The sequence below is a fragment of the Solea solea genome, chromosome 18 (assembly GCF_958295425.1).
Source record: "Solea solea chromosome 18, fSolSol10.1, whole genome shotgun sequence".
NCBI classification, from domain to species: Eukaryota; Metazoa; Chordata; class Actinopteri; order Pleuronectiformes; family Soleidae; genus Solea; species Solea solea.
In genome coordinates, this window is record NC_081151.1 from 7314493 (window position 1) to 7334195 (window position 19703).

Sequence of the window (19703 nt, forward strand, 5' to 3'; positions counted from 1 at the left end):
TTTGTGACATCTGAAAATCTCAAAAACTACCGGAAGTCATGGAGAAATAGAGCTGTGCGCCCATATACTTGTCATTACGGTAGACCCTCAGGACTTCTGCGGAGCGACCGTCAAATCACAGACGAGATTGGCCAGCTTCTCTGCACCATAATTCCTAAAATGGTTGAATAAGTGCCAGATATGGAAAGTGAAAGTTACTCACTCATTCAACATTTCTTTTGGCCATTCTACAACCATAAAATCAAAATGAATTGAATATCATGATGGTCATGTGAGGGTTAATTAGGATTCACGGTTAGAAAATATCTTCGGGGATGTATTTGGAAATGAATTAGGTCACTTAGAGGATTGTGCAGAGGAAAATTAACTTTGAGGAATTGGTACTTAAATAAGCAAAGCTGTTCCCACCGTTTTCATACCATTATATCTAAGAGCCTTGTTATTTTGCTCATATCTCACTCAGGGCCAACATGGTGGACACAGCAGTCCCTGTGCACATCTGGTTTCTCCCGAATTCACAGCTTTTGGCAATGACGTAGAACCAAAGATGGAGGCGCTGAGGGTGCTGCTCCATCTGGTTCTGCTGAAATCCCAGTTTCTCAGAGTGAGAGACAGGATCTGCGGTGGTGATGATGCAGAGCCAAGATGGAGGAACAGAGGGGACGGGGCCCACATCTGTTTCTGCTCAGCGAGCAGCTCAGCTCTGAGGGGAAAAAGGCCTGTTGAGTTGCTTTACTGGGGAATGGTCACTGCACTCGCCAAGTCAGCCTGCTGCCTTACTGGCACTTGGGCAACAGCCACACACACACACACCGCCTACGCGTTGCCCTTAATGCCCTTGGTCTTTTGTGTGTATGTGTGTGTGTGTGTGTGTGAGTGCACGTGTGTGTGGTATTCTGGGTTGGCCCATACATGGATGCACCGGGCCAAGCAACAACTCTGTCGGAATGTTTGTACTCTGCTCTTAAAACTGCGTCTCTCCATCTTTCCATCTCTCCATTCCCTGTGATACAGAAGTTCTTCTTTTTTTTCCCCCTCTTTCTTTCTTTCTTTCTTTCTTTCTCTCCTTGCAAACCTCCCATCCACCTCTCCCTCCTCTCTCATCTGTCCTTTAAATCCTACATTCCTCTACTCTGTTTGAACCCTGCCTCCCGCCAATCCCCTGGACCCTCATGCTCTGATTGTTTTACAGGAAGCCCAGTCACGGGGTGTGTGTATGTGTGCGCGTGCGTGTGTGTGTGTGTGTGTGTGTGTGTTACATCCAGCTGACTCAGCCTGATCTCCACCCTAGTACTGAGACCTTCATACCCTGAGAGAAGCTGCAACATGCTGACATGTCTCTCTCTGTCGGTCATGTGCGTTAATGTTGTTGGAGTTACTGCAGCATTTGCAATTGAAAGGGCGAGACTCATAAGCCGAGCTGCCGGCCTTGCTTTTCTTTTCCCCCTCCTTTGGCACTCCTCTAAGATAATTCTCTGTCCTGTGGCAGTCTGGTATGAGAGTGTGTGTGCAAGTGTAGCTGGACAGTCTCTCTGGCATACAGTGTAGTCCAAACGCCGCCTTTCTAACTCAAGTTATGAGTAAGTTTGCTGGGTTAGATGATTTCTGTGCATTGGCGATGATGCTTCTTGAATATCTAATCAGCCAATCACATGGCAGCAGCAGCCACAGGTGGTCAAGGCAAACTGAAGCCGCTTTTCCACCTATGGTCCCACCACGACTCGCCTCAACTCGGCTTGGCACGGGGCGGTTTAGGTTGTGTTTCCATTCCAATATAGTACCTACTCAACGTGGGCGGAGACATCACTGCACGGCTGCATGAAACTGCCGTGACTTGGTTTTACACACACAAACGTGTGTGTAACTAGTGTGTAACTGACTCCTCTGTTAAATATGAATCCACGTTTTTAGGATTGTTAAGTCTTTTTAACTGATCTACAGTTCGGCTTGATACTTGTGTAGGACGTGGGAGCCACGTCTGCGACTGTGTTGGTGAATTTTGCGCCAAAGTAAGTGGCTAGTGAGTGCATTTTAAAGGGTCAGTGTCTTACTAGTGGTTTACAGTAGTGTGTGTATTTTTGTTTGTTACCAGAGAATGCTGTGCACTATTACGATTATTCAGCTGAACAAAATACCAGTCATGTTTATCGACTCTCGCTATTCAAAATATGCAATTATGTTCGATGTCCGCCACAACTGAATTAAAGTTACATTACAGTAAGGTGATGATGCAAATTCTGCAGAAATCCTTTATCGGTGTGGACTTTGAGTTTTGCTCATATCTCATAGATGTAGAACACAGAGATGAGCCCACACCTGACAGGGATTAAATGTTCCTCTGATCTGACACCATGCTGCGAAGGACCAGACCAAGTTTTTATGAGGAGGGTCGATTTAAAAAAAGAAAGAAAATAATTTCAGTCCGACAGCTACAGTGATCAAGCGGATGAATTTATGTTTTCCTCTCTTCTGTATTGATATTTGTCTGTCAACACCTCCAATGATGTGCGCGTGTTCAACATACATCTGACATGTCACCAAAAAAAAACAAGAAAACCATGTGTGTGCGATTTGAGGACCTGAGAACTTTGCAGGTCTTTTTTGGGGGGTTTAAGATTTGGATTTAAACTGAAAAACTACTTTCTTACTTAAAAATTCAAGTTAAATTGTATCATTAATAATATACTACTAGGTTAATGTGCAAGAGTGCATTATACCCAAGAGTCTCCTCACTAAATATGCTGTTTGTTACTACACTGGCATAAACACACTGACCGTGTCAGGACCAGTAGTCCACATGGAGACCCAAAACCACTTCTTAATGATGCAGAACCTCATAAGTTTTAAGGGCTAAGATTTAAAGATTGTGTGGTTAGGTTAAAGTCCGGGTTAGACATTAAGTGTTTATAGTTAAGGTCAGAGGTGACACTTAGGCTGTGTGACCTGTGCGTGCATGCGTGTGTTTACACGCCCCCTAGTGTCTTTGCACACTTTCTTCATGAGTATGTACGATACGGCTGAGCTTCAATGCCTCAATCTCAGAGCTCAAAGGTTTCCTTCATCTCCAGCAGGACTCTACAGGTATGCAACTCCCCCCCCCCCCCCACCCAGCAGCCCCCCAACGCCTCCATCCCCCAACCCCTGTGGCTCAGCCCCCACCAACAATGCCAGTATTGTAGTGAGGGTAAAACGATAGCGCTCAGGGACGGGTTCAGCTATGTGGTTACCCAGACAACCCCTCTCACCCCCATCCCCACCTCCAATCCCTTCATCCTCTCCCCACTGGATCCCTTCAAGCCAGTCACACAGAGACAAAGAGCGCGGGGTCACAGGGGATAGAAGTTATTCCTTCATAAGGAGATATGAGCTGGTTGCATGTTAGGGCTGAGATATCGGCCGTTTGGCCAGTGATGTTTCGGAGTTGGCAATATTTAGACTGCAAAATGGAAAACGAATCCTTTGAGCTTCTGATTTAGTCTGTATGCGTTTCACATCTCCCGTGCCGGCGTGTGCCCCCGTTGTGCAAGCGTTGCGTGCGATTTATTGACTGAAGGTGCCCCGTATTAAAAATTAAAAACAACCAAATCGATGAGATGCTTTCAAGGAAAGGAAAACACAAAGCCCTGCAGTCAACCTTCGCAGTTCATCAAAGGTTTTTTTAGTATTATCATTAAAAGTGTGCGTCAGTCTCCCCTGGATTTATTTGAGTCCTACCTTGTGTTTGTGTCTCTGGTTCACTGCTCCTTGGACTGCTGCGGAGTCGTCTCTCGGGCTTCTTCCCTCCCGGACTGCCGACGCCTCCCCCTGACCCCACTGACCCCAGCAGTGGGGTGTGTGATTTGGTGCTGCATCACAAATGACATTTCAACATCATTATTTATTAATAAGGGGACAAGAAAAAGATATATGCAAATATATCTGAGACCCAGTACGTAGTTCTCATCCAACTACTCAAACAAATAAAGCATAACAAACAATCTACTGCCAAGAATGTTAGATTTTTACACCTGTAGCTCATTTATTGTAGGCATTTATTTACCTGTATCCGTTGTGTGCCGTCCCCAGGCTGCTCTTATAGTGGAGAGTGGAGGGAGGGGAATTAAGTCGGTTCTGCCGGTTCTGTTCCCTTATCTTTTTGGGCTGTGGCTTACTGTAAGTCTCCTCTCTGCCTATGAAGTTGGACATCCCATAAACTGGGATTATATCTGCGGGAGAAGAGGACAAGAGAATGGGGACATGATTGCAACGATTGGATTAATAATTACAATTTTCAAATTTCATATAAAAAAGAAAAAGAAAATCTTTTTTTGGGGGGACGGTAAAAATCCAGTCGTCACATCAGTACCTGGATCGCCGTACATGGGGGGGAGGTGGTGCTGGTAGTATTGGTGGGGGGGCAGCTCTCCTGGGCTGACAGGCGGGTAGAAAGAGTGAGAGTTGGGAATGAAGTGTGGGTGAGTCAGATAGGGGGGCAGGTGGTGTGTGGGGGAGAGGGCTGGAGAGTAGGAGGGGGGGTAGCACTCCGGAGACTGGGGGGTCACCACCACCCGGCGGACGCCCGTGGTATCCTCCAATACCTGTGGGTGAAGAGAGACAAAAGACAAAATCAATCCTATGTCAAACCTCATAATACACAACAAGTGAGTAAAGAAAGAAAGTGATTAAGCATATTTCAAACTATTCCTGTAAACTTGTGATGTCCAAACACTGGGTTGGGACCCACAGATGGGTCAGGGGAGAGGTTATTTAAAAGCTGAAGAGCTGTACCATTTTTGACTCATGGAAAGTGACGACTGCTGCATCAGCTATGCTAGCACTTCAACTACTAGCACTGCTACTACTAGCACTGCTACTACCTACTACTAGCACTGCTACTACTAGCACTGCTAGTAGCAACACCCTAGAAGCCAGTTAAGCTAGAAACATTGACGACGAATCCACCTCATCGACACGTTTAGGGAATTATCAGCTAACTAGCTAAGTGAATAAGTAGTTGGAAATAACGTGAGCTTTTGACATGTTGGTATTCTTAAAGAACTGGTCGTTATTTTTCCGTCTGGAGTTGTTTATTTTATTTTCAAAAAGTTGTGCGTTGTGCAGTATCTTTTTGTTGTGGAAGAGAGATGTCTTGTTGTTGTTGACCTGGTCCTAAATGTTCTATATTTATTTCTAACTAACATTTATTTGTGTTTATTTATTTACTGTTCTTAAATCTTCTTAATAAAAAACTGAAACTGAGAAGTGTAGACATTTTTAAAAGTACCAAAATAAGGTACTGGTACCGACTTCCAGATACTGGTACTATATTGGTTCAATTATGAACCCTAGTCCCCACATTTGGGAAACAATGCTGTAAACTATACCTCTCAAACTCATCCTGCAATATTGTAACGGTTGTTGTTGTAACAGTTGTGTTAAGAGCAGGTGTTCTGTCTGTCTGATGTTCAATAATCAACCAGAAAGGCCACACACGTTTTTATTCAGCGAGTGAGAACGTTGTGCAAACAGGATGCTTTGTCCGTGACAGCGGTGAAAACAAGCTCTGCAGTGTTGTCATCAAACGGTCTGCAGATTTCCATAACAACAAGTTTCAAGGACCTGCGTCGAATTAGCATGAATTCACTTTCAAATTCCTTTGGCGCGCAAACACGCGCACACACACACACACACACACATGCAGACACACAGAACAACAACTATTCAGACACTTTCACAGGCCTGCATTCCAAGCAGTAAGCAAACACACACTCCCTGCAGTGAGGGGAAGTCATCTGCTGGTCCCTAACAACAACAAAACACACTCACACACCAAATAACACCACAACCCCCAAAACCTCCTCCTCTCCCCCCCCACACACACACACACACTGAGAGGCAACACAGTTGGTGCCAGAATATGACACACCGAGAGGAAAAAAAGGGAGAGCGTTAAAGAGGGTCAGGAGGGGAGGAAGAGAGTTACAAAACTAATCCGAGTGAGAAAAAACTAAGCGGGGAGGAGGAAGAAGAGGAGGTCCCCCCCTATCTGCACCTCATCTCCGCCTCTGCAGTGAAAGAGAAAAACAGTGTGTTTGTTTACAGAAAAACAAGGGCAAATTCCCAGCATGAGTACTCGTGGACCCGACCTATGAACCCCCAACAAATAGTAAAAACTGGACAGGACCCACAAACACACACACACAGATGTGCACCCACACATTGACATCAGCATAAACCATCAAGGACACAAACAGATTGCACTATTTTCCACCAACGCAGTGCTCTTTCTACATCCATCCATCCATCCGTCCCCCTCTTCCAACCCTCAGCCCCCAAAAATCTACCCACCCTGTGCCCATCTTTCCCATCAGGGCTTGTTTACGTACGAATGACAGTGTTTCCTGCTCACACTTGGCCCAGTCTCTACTCACACCCACACAAGCAAACACACACCCACAGTGAGCCAATGACCTGACTTCCACTGGCACTGGGAACACAATCCCACCACAAGCAGCCTCGACCACACTGGCGGAGGCAGTCCATTTGATTTAAGTGCTCACTTATTTACTGACCTTTGACCCCCAGCAACACCACTAAACATGCCAAACTTGACCTTTCACCAATTCATTATGTCGAGTCTTGACAGAAAAACAATACAAGCACAATAGAATTTAATAAAGTCGTCTGTCTGTCTGTCTGTAATGATGATTTGCACCGGGAAATGTTTCCACACACACATTCATGTGCAGCAGTGAGGACACTCAGAGCTGAAACAATTACGCGATTATTAATCGATTACTAAATGAATTGTCAACTATTTTGATAAATGATTAATCGGTTTGAGGGTTTTTTCATTGTATGAAAAAAAACGCTAGTTGCAGCTCTAATAGACAAAAATTCATCTTTAGTCAATCACAATTAGAGCTGCAGCTAACGATTACATTCAGAATCGGTTAATCTGTCGGGTATTTTCTCGATCAATTGAGTATTCGCTTGGTGCATAAAATGTCAGAGAATGTAGAAAAATATCGATCAGTGTTTGTCAAACCTGGAAATGACGATGTTCTCGAATGTCTTTGTTTATGTCCACAAACCGACATGATTCAGTTTTAATGATTTCTTTGTTGTTATGCAGCAAAGAAACCAGAAAAAAATCACATTTACGAAGCTAAAACGATCAGAATTCTGGTTTTAATAATGAGAAAAACTCTTAAACCGATTCAATGATGGTCAAAATAGTTGACGGTTCGTTTAGTAATCGATTATTCGAAGGAAAATTACGATTACACATTTTCCCCAAACTTTTTCAGCAGGTTTGCACACGTCTTTCTATGGCTGTAAGGAGACACACACACACACACACACACACACACACACACAGAAACAAATGCTCCCTAAAATTCAGCACATTCCTGCTTGGTGCTGCAGTGGGGAAGGAGGAGGAGGCATCCTTGGATCCTTGGATCTGTGTCTTTTTGTCGCAGCTCAGATCGGTGCCTGATAGATCAAATGCTAAAAACCTTGTTTACTGACGAACACTCGACCCACTCCTGGTAGTTCTGCCGCCAAGAATAGACGTCGTAGTTTCCGTCTACAGGTCCGTTCGGCCATGTGCTTCGGATTTGCTTCGTGCTTTCAATGAAACATTTTATTTTGGCTGTAAATATATAATTTTCCCTGACTGCATTTCAAGAATTTTCCAGAAACAAGCATTGGTATGCTTAAAAAAAAAAAAAAAAAAAAAAATAGAACACACATGCTCAACAGGCAACAATGAACAGACACACTAACTTGTTAAATCATGGCAAGAGAAAAAAAACCTTTTTTCTACTTGAGTGTTGAGTGTGAAAAACAAATGTCAATTACGAGTAAACACGAGAGCACATGATGGCTTAAGACACTTTTTTTTCTTTTAAAAAAAGCAAAGAAACCGCGGGTTAATTAAACGCAGTTGCGCACTCGCGTCTCCCCTCTCATGTTTGTCTCTTCCTTTGCCCAAAACTCTCCCACACAACAGAAACACATGATGACGATGATGAGAAACGTCTGAGACGATCAGACGGGAGGAAAAAAATATTCACACACACACACACACACACACAAACTAACCTGTGAGATGTATCCTGGAGGAACGTGGATGGGAGGGATTGACCCATTTGGGGACATCATGGGAACCTCAGCAGGACCTGGAAGGTGGGACAGAGGGGAAAGGACGTTTATTTTTTTATAAATTTACATTTGTCAATCAACAGAAAAACATTCAAGACAAAAGCTCGATGTGTTTTTGTTGCCACTTATTCCATTTGTGTTTACTCCAGAGATTTTACTTGATCAACAACAGAAAAATCTGATAAAAACAATTACATACAAACCTACATAAAAAGAGGCACGAGCAGACGACATAATTCAGCCGAATAAAGACACAAATGCAACTGTATTAACAAGCACAGCTGGTGTCAATTCATTAACACATTAAATTAGCTAAAATTAATGTTTCGACCCAGTCTTCTGCTTCAGTGAACTTCATCTACAGTATCGCTATGTTGTGTAACTTTACAATACATATATATGTATATATATGTATATATACAAACACACAGAGTATAGAAACTGAGTTAATCCCAATTTTAAACACTGTTTTGTTAGTTGTGTATGTACAAATGTGATGTGTGGAAAAAGAAGAAAGAAATTAGAGTGGCTTCTTTAGATTCCAATGTCAAGAGACTCCTTGGTTAAATGAAGATGAAATTTTAAAAATCGCATTAGAGATCTTTGTGCTCTTCAAAACCCAGTTGCGTAGCTTCAAAAAAAAAAAAAAGCACACAAACATAAATCTAAAATGTCAGCCGCTCTTTTCTTCTTGTATGTGGGAGGCAGACTGAAAGGTTGTATGTATTGTGCTATGGATGTGCGACGCATGAGAGCACAGGTCTGTTCTTTCACGACTGAAAGAAAGAAAGAAAGAAAGAAAGAAAGAAAACCTCGGCCTTAAAGGAGGAGCACGAGTATCTGATAGAATTAGCAGGCTGATAATGATGTTGACTTTTCCACTATCATAACTCCTCCTCCCCCGACCACCACATCTCTCCTTCCCTCTCGTCCTCCTCTGTGTGTGTGTGTGTGTGATGTAGGTCTGCGGCTGCTAAAGTCATTGGGACCCCATTGGGACAGCTGGAGGCAGACTCGGCCTCTGAATAAATCACATACGGAGGCCCTTACTGCCTACAAAAACACATGCAAGCATGAAGAAACACTTAGTTTTTTTCTGTCTCTGAAGACACCAGTGCAACGTTTCCTCCTGTAAAGGCTCATTCCACCATTTTACCTCACATTCCTCTCTTCTGGTATGGGTGACTTATGTAACTTAACCGACCTTCGTCTTCCCTCCATCCCTCTCTACACCTTTGCGTTCCATCTTTTTTTCAGGAATTCCTCCCCCACTAGAAAACTCCCTCTCTCCCGTTACTCACATCCTTCACTCCCACCTTTGATTTCAATTACTCGCTTCATCCCTCTGAAACCAGCCTCCCCGAATCAGCCCCCTTTTCCTGACCTCTCACCGGCCACAAACAAACAGGTTCGAGAGAGTACAGTACGTACACATTACTGTGCACACACAAACCCGACCGGAGCAAAGTCGAGTGTGTGTGTCTCTGTGTGTGTGTGAGTGAGTCAGTCACAGGTATGGGGAGAGACAGACGTCTTTCAGACCCGTGTCTGCTCTCCTGCCATGGCGACCAGGAGGGATATGAAAGTCCTTATTGAGTAGAAGGTCATAGCATGGGGGGGGGGGGGGGGGGGGGGGGGCGTATACACACACACACACAGCTCATCTAAACCTCTTTCCATCGCTGCATAAGGCACAATTTTTCCTCTTGCTCACATAGTCTCACACACACTCTCTCTCTCTGTATATCAGTAAAGCCACTCTCAAACACACGCACACACACACACACACACTCTCTCTAAACAGACATGTGTTTGGACAGTCTGTGCTCTTCACTCAGCAAACAGCAGCATTCCTACACACACACACACACACATACAGAGAGAGAGAGAGAGAGAGAGAGAACACTCCCATCCCTGGCCCCCAGGACTGGACCCAACAGGCCCAACTACCCCCAACCCCTCCCCAAAATACAAGACACTCTTTGTCCAAAACCCTTCATATATACACACACACACACACACACACACACACACACACACACACACACAGCTGTAAGTCATACAGCATTAGGCTGACTGCAATTTAGGAAGGCTCAGGATAATCAAGCAGTAGTCCGTGTAGTGTATTTGAGTGTGTGTGTGTGTGTGTGTGTGTGCATGTGCACATTTTAAGTAAATGTGCTCCTTGATCCACACTGTAGTAACATCACTCCCCCGGTCTTTGCCCTTTAAGCACCACAAATAGAGTTACAACTTCCTCTGCCTAATCCAGCTGGAATCCCAGGCAACAGGGGCTCGCGGCGTGCACTCATCGCCTCCTCCGCCGCCACCCTCTCCCCGTCTTCCATCCGTCACTTGTTCCGCTTCCGAATGTCGGGGAGGTCACTTATGGGGTCAATGATGAGCTCATATCCTGCATTTGGAATGACTCCTACTTACCTGAGTCACTGAAGAGCATCGCGCCGTGTAATCTGCCCCCCCCCAGAAGCATCCTGGGGGGGCATCGGGCTTAATAGCTTATTTAACCACACGACCTGATAACCAACTACAGTCGCCGATAACTTAACCCTTTAACACCTAAGCCTCAAAATATCCGTCTTTTTTTTAACCATAAAAGGGCACGAAAATGTCCTTTTCGCCATTTTCCCAGAATATCTTTCAATATCTGGCAGTTATTTACAATTTTCTGCATGGCAAAATACACAAACACCAGATTTTGCGTGTTAAATTTGATATTTGTTTGTCTCAATGTGCAAAAACAGGCCAACAAAAATGGAAACTTATGCACGAGGCGTTTCTCCAAGTCTCTTTTCTCTGGTGACAAAGACACTATTGAAATAACCGCAATAGCCGCACAAACATGCACGTGCACAAACTGTCGCATAGTTGCGGTAAATTAAAAGTGTGCTCGGTGTTAAAGAGTTAAATACTTCAAATGAGATAATCAACATTTTCTTCTTCTCACCGACCAGTGTGAACACATCTCATAAAGCACAGTGAATACTTGTTTGACCAGGCATGAATGAAAAGATGATCATGACGATATAATTATGCTCTTCCATTTTTTACAAACTTGGCTGTGCAAATTATTGTAAACTGATTGAAATACTAGTTAATTTGTTAACCCTCGTGTAAAATATAAAGCCAATTTTATAAGTTGCACACAGGATTTCTTCAAAATGTGTCACAAACGTTTGTGCTTCATCAAAACTATTTTAATAAATACGCTTGTGTGTGACCAAAGAGGCATCGACACACGTGCCTACTTGTTAAAAGTGAAAATTAATTAACCATAATTAAGGGGAAAAGTACCTAACACGGCAACACTGATTCAGGGTGTCTGAAAAGAGAGCCAAGAAGAAAAGCCCGGTAGCAGTGAAAGCCTCAACAACAATATAATGTCAAAGGTCAGAGCTCGCCTGCTGCGCGTCACTTCTTAGATTCATTGTAAAAGAATGAAGTTTTATCATTTCATGCGTCTCATCTCACTGTCTGTCATCTGTTAAAGTGCAACGCGCTAAAGTTACAGTGCGTTAATCCACATCTGCGACTGCGAGGGCGACGGGGATGAATCTGGGATCAGATGTGCATCATTTGAGGGGAGGTCAGAAACATGTGCTTAAGAGTCACTGCTACAGCAACCGCACAAACCACAGGAATGATGACAGAACGATGCTGCGTGTTGTGTGTGTGTGTGTGTGTGTGAACAAAGACAAGATAAATCACCACACTCACACTGGGGCGTGGGGGTGCGAGAGAGAGAGAGGGAGAGAGACACAGGTGTTGAATGGGACCATAAAACGATCGCTTTTTAGTCGGACTAAGGCAACAATTTGGTTTTCTAAATGTCAGGTTCAAATAAGTTAGTCCGACTAAAATCAAGCTAGTGTTAGTCGAACTAACATACTAGTTATTTTACTAGTTGTTTTAACTAGTTATTATTTACTTAGTCAGTTTTTGTGATATATAAATTCATTTTGGTTCATAAATGTTTTTTTTTTATAAAATCCGTAAAATATATCCACAATTTTAGTAGTTGCAATATCATTTCCCTGAGACCCCTGATGTATACGCTTAGTCGGACTGGAGTCGGACTTTGTGTCACGACTAACGCGATTCTGACTATGGGCGGTGGTTAGGAAGCTGCCTGCTGATTGGCCACTGAGTTTTGGAGTGACAGCTCAATGGACCGGAAGTCTCGGACTTGGAGCGCAAAGAACAAGTGTATTTCCAAACAATAAAATACAATATTTTTCAATGATTAAATCAATATTTTATTTGCTTGGTGAAAGTGTTGTTTGAAACACATCTAATTCCATAGATACAGCGCCACCTACGGAGGAGGAGTGAGACATACAAGGCCAATAAATCAATTTGTCTCCTCCGCATGTATACTCTTAGTCGGATTACGGCCTTATTTTGTTTACTGTAAACGCACTGAATTAACTTAACTTAATTTGTTCCGACTAGAAACTGATTTTCCCAAATCTAATTTAGTGGAAATTCAGTCAGACTTACAGCCAATCGACAGTTGACCGGGAGGTTTAAAAAGACTTACACTTAAATTGCAGCCTTATAATTTTGCGAATTGCGTTGGTTTATATTGCCTTATCAATTTAAAAATATTGAATTGCTCAGCCCCATTCGCTGGCAATGTGATTATAAACACACACACGTTATTTCTCACCTCGGTAAGTCAACCATTTACACAAGATATACACACACACACGTGCATGATAAACATCCTGCCGCACATGCAACCACACACAAATGGAGAAGTAGCAGAAAATCTACTATGCCGAGCTTTACTGTGGCGACTGTCCAGCTGCGTGTACATACATTCACACACACACACACACACACACAGAGAGGAGGTGACGCAACATTTCATCAGATGTTTCCCATGATACAGCTGTCAGAGACAGCTGCAACTAGGCCCCCGAACGCACACACAAACACAGAGAGAGGCCCGGCCTCACACACGCCCAATTACTTACAACCATAATGATGCCCATCATACACACACACACACACTATATGAACGCACAGTCACAAATCACACTTATAAGTCAACTGTACAGACAATGAGAGCGTGTAATGAAGGTCTTTATGTGGATCAGGTGGCGTTGAGGCTCTTAGACTCGAGCAGGATTCAGGTTCCAGGAAAGAAGTGCACCACTGTCACTTTTTTTCTCCCCCCCTGGTTCCAGCCCATGTGGTCGCCACATTGAAAGGAAACACAGAACCCCTTGGGAAAGTGTGTGTGTGTGTTCTTATATGTGTTACCTTTTTAGGACCTTTTTCTGGCATAAACAATAACCTTGTCAGGACTGGTAGTCATCACAGAGAGAGAGGTTTGAAAACTAAAGGTTTGAATTATGTTTAGGTTAAGGTTAAGGTTAAGGGTTTGGCATCAACTGGTTATGGTAACACAGTAAGAGATAATGCAGTGTCTTCAGAAGAATAGCTGTGTGAGCCTGTCTGTGTGTGTGTGTGTGTGTGTGTGTAAGCTGACCTGAATACAAAACAAGACTCATTTTTGGATTTCCCCAAAAAATACAGACAAAAACAAGTTAAAAGTACAACACAAACGCACAATCTAAACCCCACAGAGGCAGCCGTCTAATCTCAGTGACTATGTGTGTGTGTGCACATCTGTGTGTGTGTGTGTCTGGGTCAGTTGTGACGTGGCATTGCCTGGAAGTTATGTAAGCATCAGCGGGGTAATGTTATCTGTCCTCGGCGCTTGGAGCAAGACACTCCCACGGCAGCTTCCTCTACTGCCAATACACACACACACAGATACACTACACAAAACCCACACTGTGGAGAACACGGGCTATTGTCAGATCTACCTAAAATGTAAAAACACCACAAATCTCCACTGATCCCTTAGTAAATTGAGCTATTAGAAGCTTTGGAGATGAAGAGGAAAAATAAAGAGAGACAGAATGTGAAGCATGATGGGAAATGTAAGGGAAAAAAGAGAGAGAGGAAATGTGGGAGACGACTCTCAAAGAGCACAGGGTGTCGCACATACACATCCCAGATTGTTGTGAAACATGTGACGGTACATGTACAAACACACACACACACACACACAGAGATTGAACCGGTCGGTCCATCTCCGGTGAGTCAAGTCTGGCGGACATGTTTGCTGTGGGCAGGGTGAGTTTCAGTGATGGTGGAGGAAGTCAGGACTTCCTGAGCTGCCTGACCCGCGGCAACAGAGTGACACACACACACACACACACACACACAAAGAGATGATGTTGTGGACAGTCACATCATCATCATCATCATCATCACGTCTATACATGTGCATAAAGAAACACTCCCGTTCTTCTGCAGTTTGTAACTTGAGTGGGCTGCCTTGGAGTGTAAAAAGTTATTGATTTGTGTGTGTGTGTGCGCGCAGGTATGTGTAAGCACATTCCTCAGAACGAGCGCGGGGGCCCCCCCCGCCTACACTTCCATCCTCCAAAGGCAACGTTGCATCAGAGTTTCATACGAGAACAAGGAGAAAGTTGTGCCAGAATGACGACACCGCCATCGACACCGCGGTGACTTCATCAACATGTGATGCCAGTGCATTAAAGCGCTCGAGACACAGAAAAGAATGAAGCGACGAAGCTCGCGACATTCAACAGCAGAGGAACATTTCCACCCCTGCTTGTGCAAAGCTGCCCCTCAGAGCCAGATCCTGCATGGGGTCTGATGGCAGATGTGTGCACTTGAGTCTCCAGGTGGTTCTGCGGTGTTCTGCTCAGCGATAACAGCAGCTAATGGATCAGATCCAATTATTACTTCCCTCTGCTTCTCCGGCTTCTCCATCCTCTCTTTAAGTTGAACTGCCACAAAAAGCCTGCAGTGCCCATCATATCCTCTCACTAGTTTTACATGTCCGGACATAAAGCCAATAAAAATGCACATTTTATCAGCTGAAGTGGAATGTTTTCTGACATGTATAGTCATTTGAGTTGTCACAGATGTTTTCAAGTCAAACTTTTTACAAAATATTAACAATCATAGTCTTATTTTGTGTTAAACAGGGTGTTTTTGTTCATGGTTTGTGATTGTGCACCACCCCAAAATTTGCAGCCTTTGAGATTTGCTCACTTTGAGTCAAAAATGTATACTATTCCGTTTCTCCACTCATCTCATTGAACAAGACGAACATTTTGGGTTTGTTTGTTTTTCTGTGTAATGGAAAACTGGCCAAGACGGCAGCAGTGTTTAACTGTCAGTATCCACAGGGAAGTAAAAAAACAACCATGTTATAATAAATCAAACACTCATCGCCTTATTTTTTATTTATTTATTTTTAATCTTCCCAAACGATGAGTTATGTTCCCATACGCGATACACCCAGTGTGCGGAAAAAACTTCTCATCATTACATTAGTAAACCACCCATTTATCTTTTGATGAATACGCCAATTATCCGTTTCTATTCTTCTAAATCCCTCCGGTACAACAGCTCCTGAAAACTCTTAACGTAATTGAAAGGGTTAAACTTCTTGGAATAAGATGTTACCATCTACATGTAATCTCGTCCCGATCGCTGTGTAAACGGCCCTTAAGCATACAAGCCCAGATCTGTTTAATGTTCCGCATGTAGCCTGGGTGCCAGCCCACACCTCCACCCAGCCCAGACCTCTCTCGCCGCCGCCGCCGCTGCTCCTCCACCCAGAGGAGGGGCGCCGTCAGCCGACCTACTTCTGCTGCTGCTGGGTTTGCTCCAAAAGGAGAGCAACGTAACGTCTGGAGGGACCCGGAGCCCAGTCGGGCTTTGTTCTCAGGATCTTAACATAACACACACGTGAATGGACAGAGATGTCCAGAGAAAACAGCCGAGTAACCCCAGATCATCATCACCTGAGCAAACATGCAGACACTTTTTTTTAAAGTTGTCAGGCTGACACTTGTGGGACCAACTGACATTTACGGTCAGAAATCGTGGTCACCTTGGTCATGGTGGCCACACACACACACACACACACACACAGGCTCTGCCATTATTATCACATGAGTCTATTCTTGGGGCTCACAGATATAATTGTTGTGGAATTGGTAACCATGCAACACACGACGCATGGAGCATCGGCATACTTCACTTATCATGTTTTCCATTCACACACGCGTGTGTGTGTGTTGCCATGGGCAAAGGCTTGCCTGACATACATGTGCAAGCATGCACGTGCACAAGCGAACATACACAACCCCAGACGCTGATGACTCACTGTATCCATTCCCTAATCAACTCTACATGGCTACAAGGGAGAGAGTGAGTGAGAAAAGGAGAGGAGAGGAGAGCAACCAAGTGCAACAGCTGTCGTGTGTGTAAACAAACCCAGAGTCTAATAATCATTTCCTGCTCTCCCTCCCTTGCTCCCTTCATTTTTCTCCTCACTCCCTTGAACCCTAAAGACAAAACAAACTCCCCAACCTTGACCCACAAAAGGAACAGCGATGTTTTCAGTCCTTATACTCATTTTCTTCTCCCAATCTGTGCACAACTTGCTACATTTGTACCCAACTGCTGCACCCCCCCCCCCCACCCCCGCCCCCTCTCTCTTTCTTTCTCACCCCTCTTCCTCTCCTGTCCTCCCCCATCTATCTCCACATGCTAATGTGGGGCATTCCTGGTGTATGAGTCACAGTCAGTCTGAACAGCACCGAGTCCTGTGTCCGCCACAAGGAGCAAGCAGAGAAAGTGTGTGTGCGAGGAGAGGAGAGGAGAGGAGAGGAGAGGAGAAGAGAGTAGAGGAGAGGAGAGAAGAGGAGAGAAGAGGAGAGAAGAGAAGAGAAGTCGTGTGAATGTCAGTGGAAAAGAAAGAAGTCAAGACTGGAAGTCCTAGATTAGCAGGGACTTTCCCCCCACTCCCCAAAATTCCACTGTTTGTGTGTATATGTGTATGTGTGTGTGCACATGCACGGGCATACAAGCATGTTTATGCGTGCGTGTGTGTGTGTGTGTGTGTGTGTGTGTATATCTGACGACGGCCGTCGAGCGATCAGACAGGAAGTGAAGATGTGGAGACTGTGCGTGCGCGATAAGAAGAAATATCAATGCCCCCACTAACTTCGCTTTCAGACCAATATCAAACCGACTTCTCAATCTGTGCCGCTGACCATTCCTCAACTTCCTGCTCAGCCGTGACCTGTTCATTAACACACACACACACACACTGGTGTGTCTCGTCGGTCAGATTAGAGAGAAGGAAAACTTTTATGGACGGACACATTTCCCCCTTCTGTTCCTGAGTTTAAGCACCAGAACATGATGATGTAACAGTGACATTGATCCGGTGTGTATAAAATTGTGATTCACACCTGATGATTTGCATTTCCACACAAAAAAATACATCCAAAGTCGTGATTTTGTGGCGGTCTTTTAACAAAAATATTGTCCCATCTGAAGAATTTCTGCAGCAATGCAGAATTTCACTTTAACGCACACACATTTTTATTTCTCCTAACTGTCCCACAATCTTATTGTAAAAAGTGTTTTAAAATAAATTTAAAAAATAAATAGAAACAGCAGGCAAAAAAATCCTCAAAAAAGTTAAGTTAAAGTTATTAGAGTGAGATTGAAGTAAAAAAAAAAGAAAAATACTACACGATAGAAAGGGAGGAAGTCAATGAGAGGGAGGTGGAGGAGGAGGAGAATGAGGGTGGAGGGAGGAAGAGGAGCTCCAGCTGTACCCTGGGCTTCAACGGAGCCAAGAATTTCATCCCTGGAAAAGCTCTCTCTCTCTTTCTCTCTCTTTCTTTCTTTCTCTGGAAAATTCTGAAAGCGCCCTCCAATACACAGCTGCTGTTCACACACTTATCCACTTTCACACAGCCTTACATATGAAGACAGACACAGTATTCTCCAGAGTTTTTGCCCACTCTCTCTTTTCATCCCCCCACCCCACCCCACCCCCCTTTCGCTGCACTCAGTGGGCCAGTCCCGACAGCGAGCACAGCCTTCCTCAAGAGCTGGCAGGCCAAACCAAGTCAGGAGCACAGGGGTGGTTGGGGTCATCGCTTGGAGGAAGTGGCCTCGCCCGGAATGCATGGCAGCAGACACGACCAGACATGTAGTGTCTGATTCTCTCACTCTCACTCTATTTCTCTTGCTGCTTCTCCTCCTTTATTTACTTTAACCTATTCCATCATTTTATTTCCACTCCATGCTTCCCCCCTTCCTTCCTTCTCCTGCCTCCTCATGCCCTACTGTGTGAGGGCAATGAGTTTATGAGCGAGCACTGGGCAGGGCATACAACAACAATCAATGCTCTATCTCTCTCTCTCTCTCTCTCACACACACACACACACACACACACTCTTAAGTCATGCTCTCACCTTGTGCCAAATAAACCAAACCAACCCTCTCTATCCTTTTGTTTCTAACAAAGAACACTTAAGTGGGAAACGCTGGAAATAGAAGAAGCCAGGTATACCACACACACATTCATATACACACAATCTGTGCCCAGAGGGACCACATTCCATTACACACACACACACACACACACCACCACCTGGAGTGAGAGCCCGTTCCCATAGTGACCAGTTTCCAAAATCCAGTGGGACACGAGACAAATTTAATATCCCCAAATGCACACAAGGTTTTCTCTATTGCACGGCGCGAGCCCCTGTTGCAGCACAAAATACTACAAAAAAGCCATGTACCGTGTGGAGTTCAGTGACTTCCGTGCACTCGGAAATATGCACAATTTTTTTTTGTTGGAAAGGCGTTTCAGGGAACCCAGGAGTGGGAAAATCTCAAGACGCCGGCCTCGCGTTTCCGTTTAGACAGGAAAACGATGGCGTCACATTCCCAGCTCTCATCGTCTTGTGCTTGCAGATGGTTTGACATTGTTATTGACGTTATTTCCCTTTCTTTCCTGCGACTCGGTTCATTCCGTCTCCGTTTCTGTTATTATAGCTGTAATGTTTACAGTGTTTCGAGTTCAGTGTGGACGGGGAGGTTCCCTGAAACGACGCCATCTTTACGGGGGAACTTTTTGAAAAGTGAATGGATTCAATCACCCAGTGACACACCACACCACAGTGGAAACCACAACTATCAAAATTGAAAGGTGAACTTCCTTTATATGTGGCTGTACATCAGTCTAAGTACAGTGTTTGCCAACCATGGCCCTCGGGGAACACTGCCCTGCCCCAACACACCTGATTTAGATGAACAGCTCGTCATCAGGCTTCTGCAGCGCTTGATAATGAGCTGACCATTTGAATCAGGTGTTTTGGAGCAGGGCAACATCTTCTGGTCCTTTTTCCACTATGGTCCCGGGTCGCCTCGCCTGACACCTGGTACCAGGTGCTATGCTAGTGGAAATGCAACATAACAATACCGAGGCAAGCCGGTGGAAGTACGCCATTAGGCATGCAGAACAGGGTTGGGAAACACTGGTCTAATACGAGCAAAATGTATAAACTAGAGCTGAAACAATTAATCGATGAATCAAGTATTATTATAATTAACTATTTTGATAATCGATTAATCGGTTTGAAGCTTTTTTTCCGTGATTAAAACAAGATTTC

The 19703-nt window shown here is 44.3% G+C and overlaps 1 protein-coding gene across 2 annotated transcripts in view; it reads right to left on the bottom strand.

Moving 5' to 3' along the window:
- Positions 1-19703, bottom strand: part of fndc3ba (fibronectin type III domain containing 3Ba) — a 99714-nt gene that overhangs the window by 36906 nt on the left and 43105 nt on the right. For both annotated transcript variants that reach the window (XM_058614730.1, XM_058614731.1), the window contains 4 exons: positions 8089-8165; positions 4346-4577; positions 4040-4205; positions 3715-3845 (listed from right to left, as the gene is read on the bottom strand). In XM_058614730.1, coding sequence (XP_058470713.1) covers positions 3715-3845; positions 4040-4205; positions 4346-4577; positions 8089-8165 — 606 coding nt within the window. The remainder of the gene's footprint in view (positions 1-3714; positions 3846-4039; positions 4206-4345; positions 4578-8088; positions 8166-19703) is intronic.